The sequence below is a fragment of the Empidonax traillii genome, unplaced genomic scaffold, assembly GCF_003031625.1.
Source record: "Empidonax traillii isolate 1590-97213 ecotype Southwest subspecies unplaced genomic scaffold, ASM303162v1 scaffold1414:size197169, whole genome shotgun sequence".
NCBI lineage: Eukaryota > Metazoa > Chordata > Aves > Passeriformes > Tyrannidae > Empidonax > Empidonax traillii.
In genome coordinates this window covers 16,321-34,366 of record NW_020956607.1, presented here as the reverse complement: position 1 = coordinate 34,366, position 18,046 = coordinate 16,321, and the positions used below count along the sequence as shown (strand labels likewise).

Genomic DNA, 18,046 nt, shown 5'->3' with positions numbered 1-18,046 from the left:
CAGCTCATCCCCGCAGTGTTTGCTCGGAGCACCCAGGGGACGGAGCTGCTGCGGGCGCACAGCCGGAGCTGCTGGGGCTGGGGGTGCCTGTGGATCCTCGGCCCCAGGCAGGGCTGTGGGCAGGGGCCAGAGCCCCCCTTGCAGGGTCCGAGGTGTGAAGCTCCTGAGTTGCACTTGGGCTCTGGGGTCACAGCCCATTGTGTGGGGTTCTGGGGGCACCACTGGGTGGAGGAGCAGGGGTTGCACTGGGCTGGACCCCACGGGACCAGTGTGGAACCACCAGGGGGGCGGCCTCTGTGTCCACCCCACCCACACACCACACCAGAGATGATGTCCTCACACATGTTTAATGTTGGAGAGGGACAGCCCCCATTTGAGAAATTCCAGCAGCAGGGATGGAGCTCGACTGGGAGTGCCAGGGATGGCCGTAAGCCAGGGGTGCCAGGGATGGCTATAGCCAAGGGGTGACAGGGACAGTCATAGTTGGGGGTTGCCAACATTGCCCCACGGTGTCACCTCAGTGTTGACCTGTGTGGAAAAGTGGGTTCAGCCTCGCACAGTGGGGACTGCAGGGCCCCTGCCCCAACCCCCTGAAGTGAGGAAACAGGGATGGCCTGGGGAGCACCCAAGGCGTGACCCCTCCAATCCCCATCTCCACCCCCACCCCCCACAAGGAGGTATCTCCTCTCCCCCACAGCACTCCATGACTCTGCCCATCTCAATCCCCATGAGGGTCTCACCATGGGGGGAGCTCACTGGCTTCTGCCTCGGCCCCACATCTGCAGAGGGAAAAGGGGAACAAGATGGACACAAGAATACCCTGGCACTGTGAAGGACCCACATATCTGCATGCAGGCCATGTGAAGGAATAAATAAATAAATACCTGCTGTTTATGGCATAAAACTCTGCCTAAGGTTTTTTTAATCTGCTTTTTTTTGGGCATCACATGGCGCAGCTACAGGCATGGCACTGGGCACTGCATGGCAGGGCATGGCAGTGGGCAGGATATGGCAGTGGGCAGGAATAACAGACACTCACCTTCGGCAGCTTCAGGCGCCTCCAGGCTGTCCAGTCGATCCTCATCTGTCACAGTCTCGCTGCCCTCCCCAGGTCCATCACCCTCATCCTCACCCAGCGGCTCTGCGGACAGGGGACAGCTCAGCTGGGACCCTCCCCCTTGCAGCATGGGGACATCCCAGGACACACCAGAAGGGACATGACCAGCCCAAGACACCTCAGAAGGGAAGTGACTAGCCCAGAACATCTATAGAAGGACTTCACCAGCCCAGCACGGGAGCTGGGAAAGGGCCTGGAACAGGGTTGACCTGAAAGGTCCCTGGGCAGTGCTGGGCAGGGGGGTGTCACATCCCCATTCCTGTGTGTGAGCCCCTCACAGGGTGTCCAGTGGTAGGAGGCTCTGCTTGTCTGAGGACTGGGCACTCTGGGCACTCTGGGCACTTGTCCTGGTGCTGGCACCTGTCTGGAACTCGATGGTCCTCAGCATCTCGGCCACGTAGTCCACGTTGATGGAGAAATGGTCCATGTTCTCATAGCCGGGCTCGGGGCGGCTGCTCATTGATGCCTTGGACATGTCCGTGATCCTGCAGGGCAGGCAGACCGTGGGAGCTGTGAGGTCCAGCACCCACGGGGCCTTCAGCCACAGTCCAGCAGGGATAGACACAGCTGTGACCCCCACATGCCCCCTGTGCCCCCAGCCCTGTTCCCACCACTCACTTTTTCAGGAGTTCCTTGGAGTGCTGTGAAGGAAAGCGAGGAGGAATCAGTATCTCCCAGACATCACCCCCACCACAGCCCCACCCCAGCACATCCCAGAGGCATTCCCAGATCCTTTGGGGTAACCACAGCCCTCCCCCTGTACAGCCCTGCGAGGTAGCCCCAGGTTCCATGGGGACCTGTGGCCCCACCACACAGTCCCAGGGCAGCCCCGGCCCCCAGAAGCTTCTGCCCCCCTTCCTGCCCTGTGCCCCAGTTGGACCTGCAGGTACACGGCCATCTGGGGCTCCTCCATGGCCTGGATGGCTGACTCCACCAGTTTGGAGGAGGCCTCCAGGTGGTCTCCGTACTGGCGGATGAGCCCACGGACGCGCTGCAGCTTGGCCTCCTGCTCGGCCGTGATGCTCTGCAGCAGCTCCTTCTTCCGTTCCTCCAGGATGCCATACAGAGCATCGAACCGCAGCCCTACGTGCTGCTTCTGTCGCCGACCATTCTCCTGTGGGACAGGGGTCAGGGGCTGCACTGTGTCCCCCCCCTGCATAGCCCTGGGGCTGGACCATTCCAGCCCCACCAGGTTCCCCCTAAACTGGCACAGCCCCAGGGCTGGACCCCCCGGCCCCCACCTCAATGGTGTGGCAGATCTCCTCCATCTGTGTGATGATGGCCTGGATCCGGTCATTCCCCGCCACCAGCATGGCGATGCCGTCACTGAGCTCACTCTGGGAGGGGAGGGGACGGGCTTGAGTGCAGCTGCACGGGTACCCCCGACGCCACAAGGGCTCCCGGGGCCCCTCACCTTCTGGCGTTGGTAGACAGCCGGCAGCGGGGCCACCTCGCAGTCCTTGTGCGCTCCGAACACCTTGCACAGGGAGCAGGTGGGCGTCTCACAGCGCAGGCAGTAGATGTTGATCCGCTCGTCCTCGTGCTCCTCGCACATGAGGTGCTGCTCGGCCTTGTTGTGCAGGGGTCTGAGGAGGGTTGGGTGGGAGGGGGTTCACTGAGACATCCCCAGCCCCAAGGAACACCTCCAACCCAGAGACACTCCAGCTCTGAGGGACCCCCCTTCCCATCTTCAGAGACACCCTGGCCCCAGAGATACTTCTGGTCCCCAGGGACCCTCCAACCCCAGGGGTACCCCTCAGCTCCCAGTGACAGGCCTGGCTTCAGGGATGCCCCAGCCCCAGTAACACCCTTACTCCCAGAGTCGGTCCCAGCGTCAGGGACACCCCAGCATTGTATGGGCCCCACGACCACTCCAGCTCCAGCTGGGTTGCCCCCCCCAGCTCTGCATCCCCAGTCTTCCATGGGCTCCCTTTACCCCGCTGTTCTCGCCCTCCCGTGAGGATTCCCAGTGACCCCCTGGGCTCCTTTTCCGCGCGGGTCTTGCCCTGTTGCGCCCCCGCACCGGGCCGACTCCTGCTTGTAGATGTCGATGATGTTCTCCACAAGCAGGTTCCGCTGCAGCCCGTAGACCCCGTGCCGGTCCAGCACCACCTCGTGCCGGCACGATGGGCATCGGAACCGTCCTCCCGATGGCACCGCGCTGGAGCCCCGCGACTGCCACAGTGGATTGGAAGCCTAGGGGGCGGGGGAGCACGTGGGGGTCACGACGGCGGCACCCCACACCCCTGGTACACCCGGTAGACCCCAGCGGTCCCCCGCAACCCCTATCCAGGGAGCGAGACCCTGCCAGTGGGCGACCCGCACCCCCTGGGCACAGGCATGGGCACAGACACGGGCCCAGCGGGCCATCCCCGCCGGCCGGGAGCGGCCCTGAGCTCAGCACAGCTGGAGGTCCCGGCGGCCGGTCCTGGGGCCGGAGCCAGGCCAAGTCTCCCTCGACAAGGGGGCCCGGTGTTCCTGGTGCCGCTCGCACTCCCGCATCCCTGTCCTGGGGTCCTGGGGTTCCCGGTGCTGCCACAGGTTGGCTGGGGGTCCCGGTGCCCTCCCCGCCCCACCGGCAGGTCCTACCTGGAAGACATCATTGGCGCACTTGCGGCAGAGGTTGTGCTGGCAAGGCAGGATGACCACGGGCTTGGAGAACATCTCCAGGCAGATGGGGCAGATGAGCTGCTTCTCCAGGCTCTCCATGCTCCGCGCCTCCGCCAGCAGCGGTTTCAGCCCCACCGCGAAGTTCATGGCCGCGACCCCGGCCCGGCCCGGCCCGGCTCTGCCCCGCAGCCCCACTCCTCTCCGCTCCGGCCGCCGGTTACCCACTCTGTCCCGGTCCTGGCCCCCGGCGCTAATTTTAGCCGCCCCCGCCCTGCCGAGGCTGCAGCTGTCGGCAGCGTCAGGTGACACTGAGTCACGGCGCCACGGCGGGGGCCACAGGCCCTGCCCGCCCCCCGGGACCACCTGAGCCCACCAGGGACCGGCTGGTCCCGGCACCGTCTGACCCCGGAACCGGCTGATCCACGGGGACCAGCTGAGGTCCTGGGACGGGCTGAGCCCCGGACTGGTTGAACCCCAAGGACCAGCAACCGTCTCCACTGTGCCCACCCCATCCCATCCCAGACCCTCGGCCCAGGCAACTCCAAGTGGGCTGGGTGAGCAGCAGGGCCTCCCCTGCTGTGTCCCACCTGGGGAGGATGAGGTCCCAGGGAACCAGGGCTGGCTGGTGCTGGGGCCACAGAGATGGAGGGGAATAGGGCCCAGGTAGAGTGGGACTGGGAGTCATGCTGGTGGGGGGGAGGGGGTGCCCCCTCCTGCAAGCAGCTGGGCCAGGGGAGGTAGGGATCCCCCAGACTCCACAGCTCAGGCCCAGTGTCAGCAGGGTGGCAATGCTGGTGCCAGGGCCCCTCTGTCTGCACTCACCCTGGAACCCTGGCTATATTTAGGGGGTGAGACAGAGCCCATGCAGCTGCAGATAGAGGTGGTGACGAGGGTGGGAGGAAAGGGCGAGGGGCTCACTGTGTCCCACTCAGCCCCCTCCCTGACAGCTCTGGACCTCCACAGAGCCACAGCTCCCCAGAGGTCAGGGTAGGAGCAGGGGTCCTGGCCAGGCAGAGAGGAGCAGGACTCCAGGACTACAGCAGCAAGGAGAGGGAAGAGAAAAGCCTATGGGAGCCAGCAGCAGGGCACACAGAGTGCTTCCAGGTGGGTGGTACGACACAACTGACACTCACCCCACTCAGGACATGATCTGCCTACTCCATACCCCATTCAGCTCACCACCCCATGGCACCCATGGGCACAGTGCCCAGCACAGGCAGGGCCAGGCAGAGGCACATCCTTTTGTGGAGCACTCCAGCAGCCCCAGATTAGCCCAGGCGGACACGTACTCCCCTCCCATCAGTCTTTAATGGTGCCCACAAAACCCAGAAGATGAGCCCAGAGGGCAGAGGAAAGGGGTACAGACAACAGCACTCTGACCCCACAGCAGTGTTTGGCACCCAGCAGCCATTGGGAGGGTCCCATGAGCGGGGAGCGGGCTCAGCCCAGCCCCAGAGGTTACAGTGCTAATGGTCTCTGACACGCTCGGCTGCCTTGCGTGAGCCACGGATCCGGGCCCAGAGCGCTCTCTGCTTGTGCCCAGTGCCTGGCAGGACACAGCAGCAGGCGAGGCACTGGGGGGGTCGCAGCAGTGCGGGCTCTGGGCCACCACCACCACCAGTGCTGGGATGCAGGGGCATCACCCTGGAGCTCAGGCAGGGGCCCAGGAGCCTCTGCATTGATGCTGGCCAAATTAACCTGAGATTCTACCCCTGCTGGGGCTGGAGAGCAAGCCCAGCGGGCGGGACTGGGGTCCCGGAAAGTGACAGTCCTAAAGGAGGATCCATGTCCTGAGTCCTGGGGAAGCCAGTGAGACAGGGTCAGCCTCAGGCATCAGTCCTGGTGCTGGCAGCTGGCAGTGGCTCTGTGCTGGCAGGTGGGGGCTGTGCCACAACAGGGATTTGCGGATCTGGAAAGGAAGAGCTGCAGATCAGTGGCTCAGCTCCACCCTGTGGTGCCAGCAAGCAGGAACCTGGGATGTCCCCACACCCCTGCGAGAGCTCCCACAGCCCAGAGTTCCCACACCTGTGGCCAGCGCAGAGCACTGTAGCAGTGCCCCCACCCCACAGAAACCTGTGGCAGTCCCCCAGCGTCAGCCCCATCGTCAGCCCCATCGACACCAGCATTGCCAGTGCCAGAGAATGGAGCCAGCCTGGAGCATGGCTGCTCTTTCCATGCTCCATACCCCAGCCTGGAGCATGGCTGCTCTTTCCATGCTCCATACCCCAGAGAGCACAGGCAGGGTCTCTGAGGCTCAGGCCTATTCAGGGGAGCTTTTGCCCAGGGGTAAATGGGGAAGGAGAATGCATCCCCATGGCTCATGCAGGAGCTCCCTCTGTCACTGTCACCAGCTCTAACCCACACAGAAAACACTGAGGGCTGGCTGGCTGTGGCTAAATCTGACCCAAGCTCTGAGCCAAAGCTCCATTCCCCATGGAAGACGTGACAGGGCGAGAACCCAGAGTCCCCAACAAAACAAATGCAGGCAGTCCCAGCAACTGGGGCTCCAGCCTAACCCAGCCTGACTCACCACTGTCCTCTGCGCGAATCTGCGCCTCCAGGTCCTTGGGGTCCACGTACTTGTAGGACTCTTCCTCCTTGGGCGGGCAGCATGTCCCACAGCAGAAGAAGCAGCAGCAGCAGCAGCAGCAGCAGGTGAGGACACCGCAGCACAGTGCCAGTGCCTGCAGGAGGGACGGAGGCACTGTGAGCTCACCTGAGCCCCTGGTCCCTGACATGCTGGTCCTGTGAGCCCACCCGAGCCCCTGGCATGCCGGAAGAGACGGTGGCCCACTGAGCCCATGGATCCGGATGACGCCGGCTCACCTGGAACCACCACTTGGACATGAGGAAGTAGTGCCGGACGGCATCGTCACCGAACTGCTCGGCCACATAGAGGCCGAGGGAGCCGTACTGGTCGTAGAGGCGGCGCTTGTCCGCGTCGCTCAGCGTGGCGTGGGCGCTGTTGATCTCCTTGAACCGCTCGGCCGCCGCCGGGTCATCGGGGTTCTTGTCCGGGTGGTACTTGAGGGCCAGCTTCCTGCGGGACGCGGCGGGGGGATCCCCGGGATGGGGTCACGGCCTCGCTCCCCGGGACAAACCCAGAACCCCGGGATGGTAGCAGGACCCCCGGGACAGGAGCACAGCCTCGCTCCCCGGGACAGATCCCGGCCCCCGGGTTGGGACCAGGGCCACCAGGGCGGGATCCCGGCCGCGTTCCCGGGACGGACCCGCACGCCGGGGCTCGCGGGACGACTCCCCGGCCGGTCCCCTCCCCCAGACCCCACCGGATCCCCCCCGTACCGATAGGCCTTCTTGATCTCTTCGGGGGAGCTGCCCTTCTGCAGCCCCAGCACGCGGTACAGGCTCTCCCCGACCCGGGACAGCTTCCGCTGCGGCCGCGGAGGCTCCGCCATGGCCGCGCCGAAGGCCCCGGGGGTCGAAGTGGACGCTGCACCGACTGCCCCGGACCGGCCCTGCCCGCGCCCGCCGCCGCTTCCGCCCGCTCTGCGCAGGCGCCGCCCGCGCTCCGGGACGGAGGGGCAAAGGTCCGGCCCGCACAGCCCGCCCCGGGGACACAGGCCCGGCCCCGGACACCCCACACCGGGGACACGGGCCCGGCCCCGGACACACCCGCCCCGGGGACACGGGCCCGGCCCCGGACACACCCGCCCCGGGGACACGGGCCCGGCCCCGCACACACCCGCCCCGGGGACAGGGGCCCGGCCCCGGACACCCCGCCCCGGGGACACGGGCCCGGCCCCGGACACACCCGCCCCGGGGACACGGGCCCGGCCCCGCACACACCCGCCCCGGGGACAGGGGCCCGGCCCCGCACACACCCGCCCCAGACAACCCGCCCCGGGGACACGGGTCCGGCCCGGACACCCCACACCGGGGACACGGGTCCGGCCCCGGACACACCCGCCCCAGACACCCCGCACCGGGGACAAGGGCCCGGCCCCGGACACACCCGCCCCAGACACCCTGCACCGCCCGGCTCCGGGACGCCCGTACTGTCCTTGGCCCGGTACCGGGAGACTGGCCGCACCGCTCACGGCCCCGCGGCGGCAGGAGGCGGCACACGGGGGTCGCGCTGCTCCTTTATTGATACAAAACGGCGGATGGGGCAGCTGGGGGGAGGTGGGTAACGGCAGGGCCGGGCACCAGGACAGTACTGGGGGTCACGGGCAGATCCCCGGCCCCGGAGCCTCCTGCTGCCGCCGGGGTGGGGCGAGGCTGCCGCTGCCGTTTGGAAGAAGAACCTGAGCAACAAGGGCAGCGCCGGGGACACCTCACTGCCCCCAGGACAGCGGCTCTGCTCTGCACACCGGGGCTGGGACACCACCGGGAGAGCAGCTGGATGCCAACCCCCCTACTCCTGGGGCCACAGGGTGGGGATGGAGTGCGGACTGGCAGGGATGGAGTGTGGATCAGCGGGGAGACAGTGGGTCCATGAGGTCCCAGTACCTGATGTTGGGGGTCCTGCTGGAGCCTGGGGCTGCCCACAATAAATACAAATAAATACGGATTCCAGGCACGAAGCTCGCCCAGCGCTCAGTGGGGACCAGGCCCTATCCCCCCACTCCCCTGGGGAGAAGGTAAGCAGCCCCTCAGGGGTTGCTGTGGGGCAACCACCCCTCCCTCTCGAGGCACCGCTGGCCAGGGCCCCAGAGGCAGGGCTCAGAGGGCAAGGAATGTGCTGAAATGCCCCCTCTCCCTGGGCTGCATGAGAGGTCATCCCTCCCTCCTCCTCCTCTTCCTCCTCCCTGGGGAGGATTGGTCCTCTGGGGTGGAGGGAGGCCAGCAGCGAGGCGTTTGTTTTGCAGGTCCTGAGAGCCAGGGGCTGGCAAGTGAGCACAGGCTGGCACGATGGAGCCCCTACAGGGGGCAGGGGTGGGGGCTGGCCCTGCAGCCAGCCTGGCCAGTGGCCCCGTGGCTGACCAGCTCAGCAGTTCACGCCGTCACTCTCACACCAGCCCGAGGGGCCATCGGTGCCGAAGTATCTGTCCCCAAAGTTACCTGGAGGAGGAGGGGACAGAGTGAGGGGGATGGCAGCACTGGCCCCACTGCAACAGAGCCCCCTCAGTGTGGCCGTGGGGCTCCCTCCGGGGCGCTGGGCCTGGCTGTGAGGCACAGCACACCCTTGTCCCCCTCACCAATGCCCGGGATGATGTGGAACTCCTCGTTGACCCGCTTGTCCACGGCAGTGGTGATGATGCGGACACGGGGAAAGGCATAGGCCACGGAGTGCACCCCCATCTCTGCCATCAGCAGTGACAGCAGGAAGATCCTGTCCTCCTGCACGTCGTGGTCCTGCAGCACACGGAACTCTGAGAGCCTGGCTGGGCACAGAGGGTCCCACATCCCTACACCGCCACCCCGGCCCCTCACCAGCAGGACACGCACGGCCATCATGGCCGCAGCCCCTGTGGATACGGTGCTGTCCATGAGGATGACGTAGTCCTCGCTGATCTCCTTGGGCAGGCGCAGGTAGTGGAGCTGGGGAGGGAAGGAGGGGCGGTTGGTGACCCGTTGGCGCTGCGTGGCCTCGTACCGGAGTGCAGCGGGGCTCACCTCAGGCTCCCCTGTGTCCAGGTTGGTCTGGATGAGGATCTTGCCCAGGCGGATGTCCTTGCAGACAGCAGTCAGGGCTTGCTCCATGGTCTCTCCTGCTCGCAGGATGGACACGCCGGTGATCTGGGGAAGGAGCAGCGACACATGTGCTGAGCGCTCCCAGCCCCTGCTGACCTAGCCCAGGGCAGATGTGTGCTCATGGGGAGCAGGGGGCCAGGACCGTGTCTCACCCGCTGCCTGTGGAACCGCTTCCCCTCGTATGTCGTGCCCTGGGGCGTCTCCACAGTGACCGACTGCAGAAAGGGGAGCACAAGGGAGTGCAAGGGAAGCCAGGTCTCACGTGGCCCAGGGGCTCAGGAGGAGCAATAGGGATGGGGCTGCACCCAAGAGCAGCTACTCACCTTAAGTGGGAGGAAGGACAGGGCATGTTCGATCAGCAGCCGCATCAAGCGCTTGGAGTAGAAGATGAATTCATCCCTGGTTGTGTCCTTGTTCCTGGGAGGGAGAACATGCATGAGATGGGAGCAGAGCCACAACTATTTCCCTGCAGATGGCATGCAGGGCTCCAGAGGCCATCCATCAGAGAGAGCAGTCCCAGTCCGTGGAAACCAGAGCCCTCTCGGGGTGACACAGTCAGTGATCACCAGCATTTCAGGACTCAGAGGCCCTGGCTGTTATCTTAGATGGGACCATAGAGTAAGAGAGGGGCTTAGTTCCCCTGGGAGTGGGACACAACACTGTCTACAGACAGTGGAGAGAGCTGGGAGAGAACGAGGGATGGGAGCAAGTCAGGCAGCACCAGCGGTCCTGGGGTAGCAGAAACTCAGGAGCAATGGGTGAGTGTTGGGGAGTCCAGTGGGGAAGAGGAGCAGAGCCAGGATGGATCAGGACCTCATCAAGGAAGAGACCAGAGTGCACCGTGGCTGGGCATGCTGTATGACGGGAAAAGGTTAAACACATCCCCAGCCCCTCCCTCTATGTACAAAGTCAGAGATAAAGCACTGCCAGGAACCAGGTGATTTTGACATACCCGGCATGCCCTGCTCACAGCCCTGATGAGCTGAGGGCAGCGAGAAGTAAAACAAACACAAACTAGAACAAAGCTGCCACAGAGCTGCAATTCCCAGGAAACCTCTCCCCTCCCTCAGGAGGGGTTAAGTCAGCCCTGTGTGCAGGGCACTGATCCCACAGCAGAGGGAAAGCACCGGCTTTTCCTACTGAGAGCACTCTGGCCATCAGCCTTGAGGGGAACGTGAGGACAAAGGAGCTCCACAGACATGTGCTTGTTCCCAGATGGAAGAGGTGGAGCTGGCAACACTCCAGAAAAGGCAGAAGGATATTGAATATTTTTACTCTACATTTTAAGACATCATCTGCCGCTTCTCACACCTCTGAGAAGGTGTGACAGACAGCTGACAGACACTGGCTGAGAGAGCCCCACCGAGGCGCTCGGAGGAGGACCAACAGTCACTGCTGTGCCTGGGTGTTCCTGCAGCCATTCCAGGGACACTCATGGGCAAGCACCTGCAATGACCACGGCAGCCCATGGACACAGACATTCCCAAATCCCCAGGCATAGCTGGCACCCCCCTGGAAGGCGAAAAATAACTTCTGGTCTGGAAGGAACAGGCGCCCTGCCTACGGCTCCCAGCATGGGCTGTCAGCACGCACTCACGCATGGGCTGCACCCACACACACACCCACGGCAGCTCGGGAGCTGCACGAGCCTGGCAGCTGCCCTGCCTCCACGGCAGCCTCTCCTGTCACAGGCAGCTGCCCCCGCTGAGCCCTGCACCGGCTGTGCCAGCCCTGACTGGGTGGAACAGGACCCAGAGTGCTCCTGCAGAGACAGGTCCCTCTGGGGATGGGGGAGCACCCCTGGCCCCACCGTGCTGCTTTTCCTGTGGAGGCACAGACAACCATGAAAATTCTCCTCAGCCAGGGCACAAGCAGCTTTGGCAACACAGGTGGAAGGGGCATGTGAGGGAGGGCAGTCAGACACCCCTGGCAGCAGCAGGGGACCAGGATCACCCCACCACTGCCACCATTCCGGCCCCTCAGCTGGCAGAGCATTCCCAAAGGCAACACCGTTGTCCCAACACCAGTCTGCTCACCCACTGAGGGCACACACTGCTCCCATCTGTGGAGGGGGCACAAGAACTGTGGCACACAGGGAGCCTGCAGCTCGGCAAGGCAGCACCACAGCTTGGCACTCCTGAGGACCTCGGCCTTCCCAGGCATGCTCAGGAGACAGCAGGAGGGCACTGGATGGCCTAGAGGGACTGGGAACATCTGCCTGGAGCTTGAATTGGCTCCACTCACAAAGAGGACTGTCTGCAGCCAAGAGCCAACTGGCCCAGCCAGGCACCAGGAAACCTGGGCATGGATGGGCTACAGAGTCCCAGAATGGTATGGGTCAGGAGGGACCTTAAAAGTCATCTTGCTCCAGCCCCTTGCTGTGGGCAGTGACACCTTCCACTATCCCAGATTGCTCCATGTCCCATCCAACCTGGCCTTGAACACTTCCAGGGATGGGGCAGCCACAGCTTCTCTGAGCAACCTGTGCCAGAGCCTCATCACCCTCACAGGGAAGACTCTCTTCCCAGTATCCCATCTAACCTGCCCTCTGGCAGTGGGAAGTCATTGCCCCTTGTCCTGTCACCGCATCCTTCGTACCCCATCCATCCTCAGCCTCATGACTCAAACTGTGCAGCTATCCTAGTGCGAGGCTCATTTTCAGTTTCCACCCCTCCACAACAACAGAAAATCGCTCTGGAAAGCACCTCCCCCAGGATGACAGCCTGGATCTGCTGTGATGCTGCTCATCTGCTGCCACCAACACCCTCCCAGCAGACAGACGGGTGGAGCATGAGTAGCCTCTGGTGTGGAACAAGAGGGAATGGTGCTGGCTGGCAGCAGCCTGGCACACCAGGATCGACCAGCTGCGTCTAAGGGAGATGCAGGATGGGAAAAGGAGGGAGAGTTCGCAACTCTGCAGTGATCCAGGCCCAGGTTTGGCACGTCGAGGCGCTCGGAAAGGCCGTGCTGGTGGGAGCAGCAGCACTCCACGAGCACTGCGAGTGGGGACGGTGGCACCGTGGCAGCTGGAACCTGGTCTAGTGGAAGGCTCCCTGCCCATGGCAGGGGCTGGACTAGGGGGCCCTTAAAGGTTCCTCCCACCCAAACCATTGTGTGATTTGATGCATAAAGAGAAGAGCCAGATCTGCTGGGGAGCAGTAACCCTGCACACAGAGCTGCAGGAAGTGCGGCAAAAAGCGTGTTTGGTCCCCGCCAGCCTGCAACTCCCTGGGAGACCGGGAGAAGGGCAGCAGGTAAGAGCAGTAGCTTGGGAGCAGAGGGTCCCACGTGGGGACCAGACACAGCTCTACACTGCACCCAAGTCATGCAGAGGCCAGCAAGTGCTGACAAGTCTCACGTGAGCTGCCTCCCTGTCCCCTAACACAAGCACTTCTCCCAGCAGAACTCCTTGGCTCAGGGATTTGAGAATGTCGCTGCCCCAGCCCCAGCAGGATCCGAGGAGGCAGCTGACAGGCCGAACTGACACCCCTCAGAAACACAGCATTTCTCAGTTACCATCTGGAAGGGGCTCAGACCATCGCCCTCAGCTCCACTCACACGTGGCATTGGCACAGGAACTCAAGGCCAGCGGTGCCGCAGGCCCCAGGAACAGCCCAACCCCTGCCAGGCAGCTCAACACAGCCCTGAGCCTCAGCAGATTAAGGTCATCAGGCAGTTGTGGCACAAGGCAGAGGCACAGCCTGGGGGAGGAACATGGGCCCTGGCACAGGGCTGTGCCTGGCACAGCTTGCGGTGCCACATCACCTGTTCTACGGCTGTGACCCACCTCAGAGCCTGCGCTTCCCTCAGGAGGGAGGAGCAGGGAGAGGAATGTACAAGGTGGTGCACAGCCTGCATGTGGTCGTAAGAATCACAAGAGCATAAACTGCTTGGGTTGGAAAAGCTCTCTGCGACCATCAAGTCCAAACACTCCCCCAGCACTGCAAAGGCTACCACTGACCATGTCCCCAGGTGCCACATCCATGTAGCTTTTAAATCCCTCCAGGGATGGGGACTCCACCCCTGCCCTGAGCAGCTGTGCCAGGGCTGGACAGCTGTTTCCATGAGGAAATATTAACTTCCAACCTGACCCTCCCCTGGCAGAGCTGGAGGCTGTTCCCACTCCTCCTGTCCCTGTTCCCTGGGAGCAGAGCCCGACCCCCCCCGGCTCCCCACTCCTGTCAGGGATTGCAGAGCCAGAAGGTCTCCCCTGAGCCTCCTTTTCTCCAGGCTGAGCCCCACCAGCTCCCTCAGCCCCTCCTGCTGCTCCAGCCCCTTCCCAGCTCCGTTCCCTTCCCTGCCCACGCTCCAGCCCCTCCCTGTGTCTCTGGTGTGAGGGGCCAGCCCTGCCCCAGCGCTGGAGGTGCCCCAGCAGTGCCAGCACAGGGACAGGCACTGCCCTGGCCCTGCTGCCACAGCAGTGCTGGCACAGCCCCGGGGCCATTGGCCTCTTGTTCCCCTGGGCACACCTGAGATTGTGTCCAGTATCCCCAGGGCCTTTTCCAGCTTTCCAGCCCCTCTGTCCCAGCCTGGAGCATTCCATGGGGTTATGGTGACCTAAGGGACTATAGGACCTGGCACTTTGCGTTGTTGACCCTCACACCACTGCTCTTAGTCAATCAGTCCAGCCTGTCCAGATCCCTCTGCAGGGCCTTCCTGCCCTCCAGCACATCCACACTCATGCTCATCTTGGTCTCATCTGTGAATGTACGAAGGTGCACTCAATCACCTCCAGATCTCTGATAAGGACACGAGGTTCCAAACCAACACAAAGGTGCCATACTCCCACAGCGTGCGCAGGCATAGGAGGGCCTGGCTGAGCTCAGCATTTCCTCTCTGCTGTGCAGAAACACACACAGGGACTGCCAGGTTCTGCAGCAACAACAACAGGAAATCCCTCAGTGGTTCCAGGGAATCCAGCCCTTGACCCTGCACTAACACTACCATCACCTGGAGAAAAAGAGCATCAGAGAGGAATGAAAAGATCAAGGGAGTGGTGGAGTCATGGAAGCAGCAGCCCAGATTCCTTCTCTAAGCTAGCTGTAAACTCAAGTACCCTGGGAGAGGGGCAGGAGGCACCTCGCCCTGTGTCACCAGCCTGTGCTCCAGTGAAGAAAGAGCCAAACAGTCCCCTCTCTTTGTAGGAAAAGGTAGCCCTTGGCTCGGGCATCACCCAGGGCAAATGTGCCAAGGTCTTATCACCAGAGAAGTGCCTGTGGGCCAGGGCCAGCTCAGCTGTTCTGCTCCAGGCCAACACCCTCCACTGACATCCCGACTGACATCCCGCAGCAGAGGGAAGGAAAAGTCCCCTCAAGCCTTGTGGTGTGATGCCACCCAGCAGCCTGGAGGAGGGGCAGAGACGTACCTGATGATGGTGTGCATGCCCCGCACCTGCGGTGTGCTCTCCAGGACACTCAGTGTCTTTGGCAGTGGCTGCCCTTGGTGGGCAGAGGCCAGGGCTGCCCTGCAGAGAGAAAGTGGGTGAGAGCCGTGCAGCACAAGCAGAGCCACCATGCTGGGCCCTCGGAGGGACATGGCCCCGCTGAAAGAAGGCTCCAGAAGACCTCTCTACACAGGCTGGTCACCAGGAAGCACACGGCCTTCCCGCCTGGATCCTGAGAAATGACCCACCTCTGGTACCAGGTAGCAGAGAGACAGACCCGGGCGAATCTCCCAGATCACACATGCCGCTGCTGCAGCCTCCACAGCACTGGCCTCAGCCAGCATGAGAAGCAGGGACTCTGCAGTGGCAGGACCATCCCACACACCCTGGGACCAGGCTGTGCCAAGGGACAAGGGCTGTCCCATCGAGAGAAGACATGAACTCCCAGGGAACAGGGAGCATGCAGGGCACTTTCTGCGGAAGTGAACAGCCCAGGATAACCCAGCACTGGGGCAGGAGCCCCACTCCAGACAGGAATAGGAGCAGGGTGGAGAGCTGGCTGCATACATCAGGCACAGTGTGAGATAGGTCATGTAGAGCCCACAGCTGTGACCACACAAGCTCCAGGGAGCTGAGAGCAGCCACTGCAGCGTGGGGAAAGAGCAGCTACACTTGGGCACCTCAGCAAAGGTCTGCCAGTGGTGATGGGGAGGCGGCAGGATTCAGGATCCAGCAGGTGCCAGCAGCCCCCACCCCAGCCCGGAACCAGCCCCTCTGTGGCGGCAGGTCCCACATACCTGACTGTGATCTCACGCTGGGTGGTGGAACGGTCATCGGCGCAGCACAGGGGGACACAAGGACACCCAGTCAGTCACTCACAGGCCAGCACAGCCACCATGGGCAGCCTGGCCAGTTCCCACCCTCTTCCCCAGTGCCCGCCTCCCAACTCTGCTGCCCTGAGAGCTGTGCTGAGGCCTTTTGAGAAGAGAGACGTGACACTGAGCCCCTCTCGGTGCTCCAGGAGCACAGGGTTGTGCACAGCCCCATCCTGCCCTCTCCATGCAGGACTCTTCTGATCCTTGCCCCAGCTCACCTTCTCCAGCTGGCTGTGTACGTGCTGCACGATGAGGTCCAGCGCCACAAAGTTTTCCCCACCTGAGAGGGGAGCAGAGCAGCCAGGTGGGACGGATGCTGACCTACCCCTGCCCCAAGACACCCCGTTCTCAACAGTGGGATCAGCTCTGGCCTCACCCCTGGGCACGACGATGTCAGCGACCTGCACGGTGGGCTCGATGTACTGCTCGAAGGCCGGCTTCACAAACTTGTTGTACTGCTTGATGACCCCCGCGACATCACGCCCGCGCTCCATGATGTCGCGCTGCAGCCGCCGCACCAGCCGGATGTCAGAGTCCGTGTCCACAAACACTTTCATGTCCAGGAGCTGGAAAACTGGGAGGGGTGAGCACGCCCTATGCAACCCTGGTCACACCTGCCTCGTTCCCCTTGGCTGCCCAGCCACGGCACCCAGCGTCACCTCCCCTGGGGCTTCTGGCACAGAGTGTTCTGCCAGCGAGAGTGGTGACCTCTCCCTCCACAGCCCCCACTGCTGCAGTGGCACCCAGGGCAAGCACCTATCCCATCTCCACAGGTCCCCTCCAGCACGGAGCCAGGCCAGTGGCTGCCTCAGGCAGCAATACCTTGAGCAGCTCCTTGTTGGCGAAGGCCAGGATCCCTTCAAACACGATGACGTTGGCCCCGTACACCGTTTTCTGCAAGCAGATAGGAGCTGTGCTCATCCTGTCCCCCTCGCACATCACAGCAGCACCAGCACAGACACTCCCTCGCACCCCTGGACTCCCACCAGTGTGGTGGGGCTCCCCATAACCATCCTGGGCCACTCAACCTCTCAGGGTCCTCGCTCACACCTGTACACCACACTCCAACCCGGCACAGACTCTGAGCCTGGCTCCAGACCCCAAACCTCTGCCCAACGCCTTCCCCCCAGGCCTCATCCTTCCTCCACACTGAGCCTCTCCTTAAACTCTGTGCTAGCCTGTTCTGAGATCCATGCCCATGCTCCTGCAGTCTCTACACCTCCAGTATGAGCCTGGAACGAGCCCCCCGCACCTGATGATCCCCAGCCCCCTCCCTCCCTTAACTCTCGCAGCTCCCAGAGGTGCTCCCCTTCCTGGGGCTCTGACCCCCAGGCCCAGCCTGGCCCTAAGACACCCACCCACTCACGGCGCCGGCTGTGCGTGGTGAAGTCATACACTGGCACCTTCACGCTCTTTCCCTTCTTCAGCTTGCGCAGGACGCTGATGAGCAGCTCGAAGTCGAAGGCATCGGGGTGGTCAAAGTTGTAGTCGCTCCGGGCTGCCAGCGCCTGCTGCCCCTCATCCAGCACCTGCAGGCATCAGCACCACTCAGTGCCACGCTGGATCCCCGAGCACTGTGCGACCCCCAGGCACCGGCGCCGCTCAGCGCCGCGCCGGACCCCCGGAACCAGAACTGCCCACGGCCGCACTGGACCCCCGAGCACCACTCTCAGCACCACGCTGTACCCCTGAGCCCCAGCACCGCTCAGCGCCAGACTCCCCACCCTCACCTTGTAGAAGGAGTCCATGGAGAGAAGCACGACCCAGGGCACGTCCAGCGCCTCGATGATCCGAGTCGCCACCGTGGTCTTGCCCGAGGCGCTGCCGCCGCACAGGCCTGCGGAGAACGGGGGGGGCACCGCCCCGGCCCCGGATCCGTCACGGCCCCGGATCCGGCTCCAGCTCTGTCCCCGTCCCAGCCCCTCCCCGGCCGTGCCTCGGGGCCCAGCTCCAGAATTTCCGACTGCAGCTCGATCCCCTCCCCGGCCCCGGCTCTATCCCCTCCCCATCCCCGTCCCGCCGCTCACCGATGACAAAGGCCTCGTCCACGGGCGCGCCGGTCTCGCTGTACCAGGGCGGCCGCCCGGCCGTGTAGATGGTCCGTTTGCTGGTGCGCAGCAGCGGCGGTTCCGGCTTGCACTGGCTGGCGGTGCGGCGCCGCGGGGCCGGGGCGGGCGCCAGCGGCAGCCGGCTGAGCAGCGAGCCCAGCGGGCCGGGGCTGCGCTCGGGCCCCGCCACCCCGCGCGGGCCCCGCCGCTCCTCCGCTCCCGCCGCCGCCATCGCCGCGCGGGGCCGTGGGGGCTGCCGGGACGGGCCGCGCTGCACACGGCCCCGCGACCAGGCCCCGCCTCTGGCCCCGCCCAGGTACAGACCACGCCCTCGCCCCGCCCCGCCCCGGCCACCCGC

At 63.9% G+C, this 18,046-nt stretch overlaps 3 protein-coding genes across 3 annotated transcripts; all 3 read right to left on the bottom strand.

Moving 5' to 3' along the window:
• Positions 1–328: 328 nt before the first annotated feature.
• Positions 329–3,889, bottom strand: TRIM54 (tripartite motif containing 54). The gene is made up of 10 exons (XM_027907167.1): positions 3,707–3,889; positions 3,141–3,313; positions 2,532–2,703; positions 2,359–2,454; positions 1,998–2,231; positions 1,736–1,758; positions 1,478–1,602; positions 1,040–1,141; positions 741–779; positions 329–528 (listed from the first exon to the last, which is right to left on the bottom strand). The coding sequence occupies exons 1-10, from the start codon at positions 3,872–3,874 to the stop codon at positions 518–520; spliced, it is 1,143 nt and encodes a 380-aa protein (XP_027762968.1). The 5' UTR covers positions 3,875–3,889; the 3' UTR covers positions 329–517.
• A 1,127-nt stretch (positions 3,890–5,016) lies between these two features.
• DNAJC5G (DnaJ heat shock protein family (Hsp40) member C5 gamma) lies at positions 5,017–7,200 on the bottom strand. The gene is made up of 4 exons (XM_027907164.1): positions 7,031–7,200; positions 6,554–6,767; positions 6,258–6,411; positions 5,017–5,636 (listed from the first exon to the last, which is right to left on the bottom strand). Exons 1-4 carry the CDS (start codon positions 7,141–7,143, stop codon positions 5,554–5,556), a joined length of 564 nt encoding a protein of 187 aa, XP_027762965.1. The 5' UTR covers positions 7,144–7,200; the 3' UTR covers positions 5,017–5,553.
• A 628-nt stretch (positions 7,201–7,828) lies between these two features.
• On the bottom strand, positions 7,829–17,920 carry LOC114069987 (uridine-cytidine kinase-like 1). Its single transcript, XM_027907162.1, has 14 exons — positions 17,668–17,920; positions 17,371–17,477; positions 16,999–17,169; positions 16,463–16,534; positions 16,017–16,206; positions 15,859–15,920; positions 15,563–15,579; positions 14,748–14,846; positions 9,706–9,799; positions 9,535–9,597; positions 9,305–9,427; positions 9,122–9,229; positions 8,887–9,043; positions 7,829–8,749 (listed from the first exon to the last, which is right to left on the bottom strand). Exons 1-14 carry the CDS (start codon positions 17,918–17,920, stop codon positions 8,676–8,678), a joined length of 1,590 nt encoding a protein of 529 aa, XP_027762963.1. The 3' UTR covers positions 7,829–8,675.
• Positions 17,921–18,046: the final 126 nt, after the last annotated feature.

Bases quoted from the DNA above. Each gene is read 5' to 3' on its own strand.
- TRIM54 (XM_027907167.1), bottom strand. From the start codon at position 3,874: ATGAACTTCGCGGTGGGGCTGAAACCGCTGCTGGCGGAGGCGCGGAGC. The intron at 2,455-2,531 runs GTGAGGGGCCCC...CTCCCCTCCCAG, and splicing joins CTGTCTACCAACGCCAGAAG to AGTGAGCTCAGTGACGGCAT. The intron at 780-1,039 runs GTGAGTGTCTGT...TTCCCTCTGCAG, and splicing joins GGCGCCTGAAGCTGCCGAAG to ATGTGGGGCCGAGGCAGAAG.
- DNAJC5G (XM_027907164.1), bottom strand. From the start codon at position 7,143: ATGGCGGAGCCTCCGCGGCCGCAGCGGAAGCTGTCCCGGGTCGGGGAG. The intron at 6,768-7,030 runs GTACGGGGGGGA...CGCGTCCCGCAG, and splicing joins GAGATCAAGAAGGCCTATCG to GAAGCTGGCCCTCAAGTACC. The intron at 6,412-6,553 runs GTGAGCCGGCGT...TCCCTCCTGCAG, and splicing joins TGTCCAAGTGGTGGTTCCAG to GCACTGGCACTGTGCTGCGG.
- LOC114069987 (XM_027907162.1), bottom strand. From the start codon at position 17,920: ATGGCGGCGGCGGGAGCGGAGGAGCGGCGGGGCCCGCGCGGGGTGGCG. The intron at 16,535-16,998 runs GTGGGTGTCTTA...ATCTGCTTGCAG, and splicing joins ACAGCCGGCGCCGTGAGTGG to AAAACGGTGTACGGGGCCAA. The intron at 9,598-9,705 runs GTGAGTAGCTGC...CCCTTTCTGCAG, and splicing joins TGTCCTTCCTCCCACTTAAG to TCGGTCACTGTGGAGACGCC.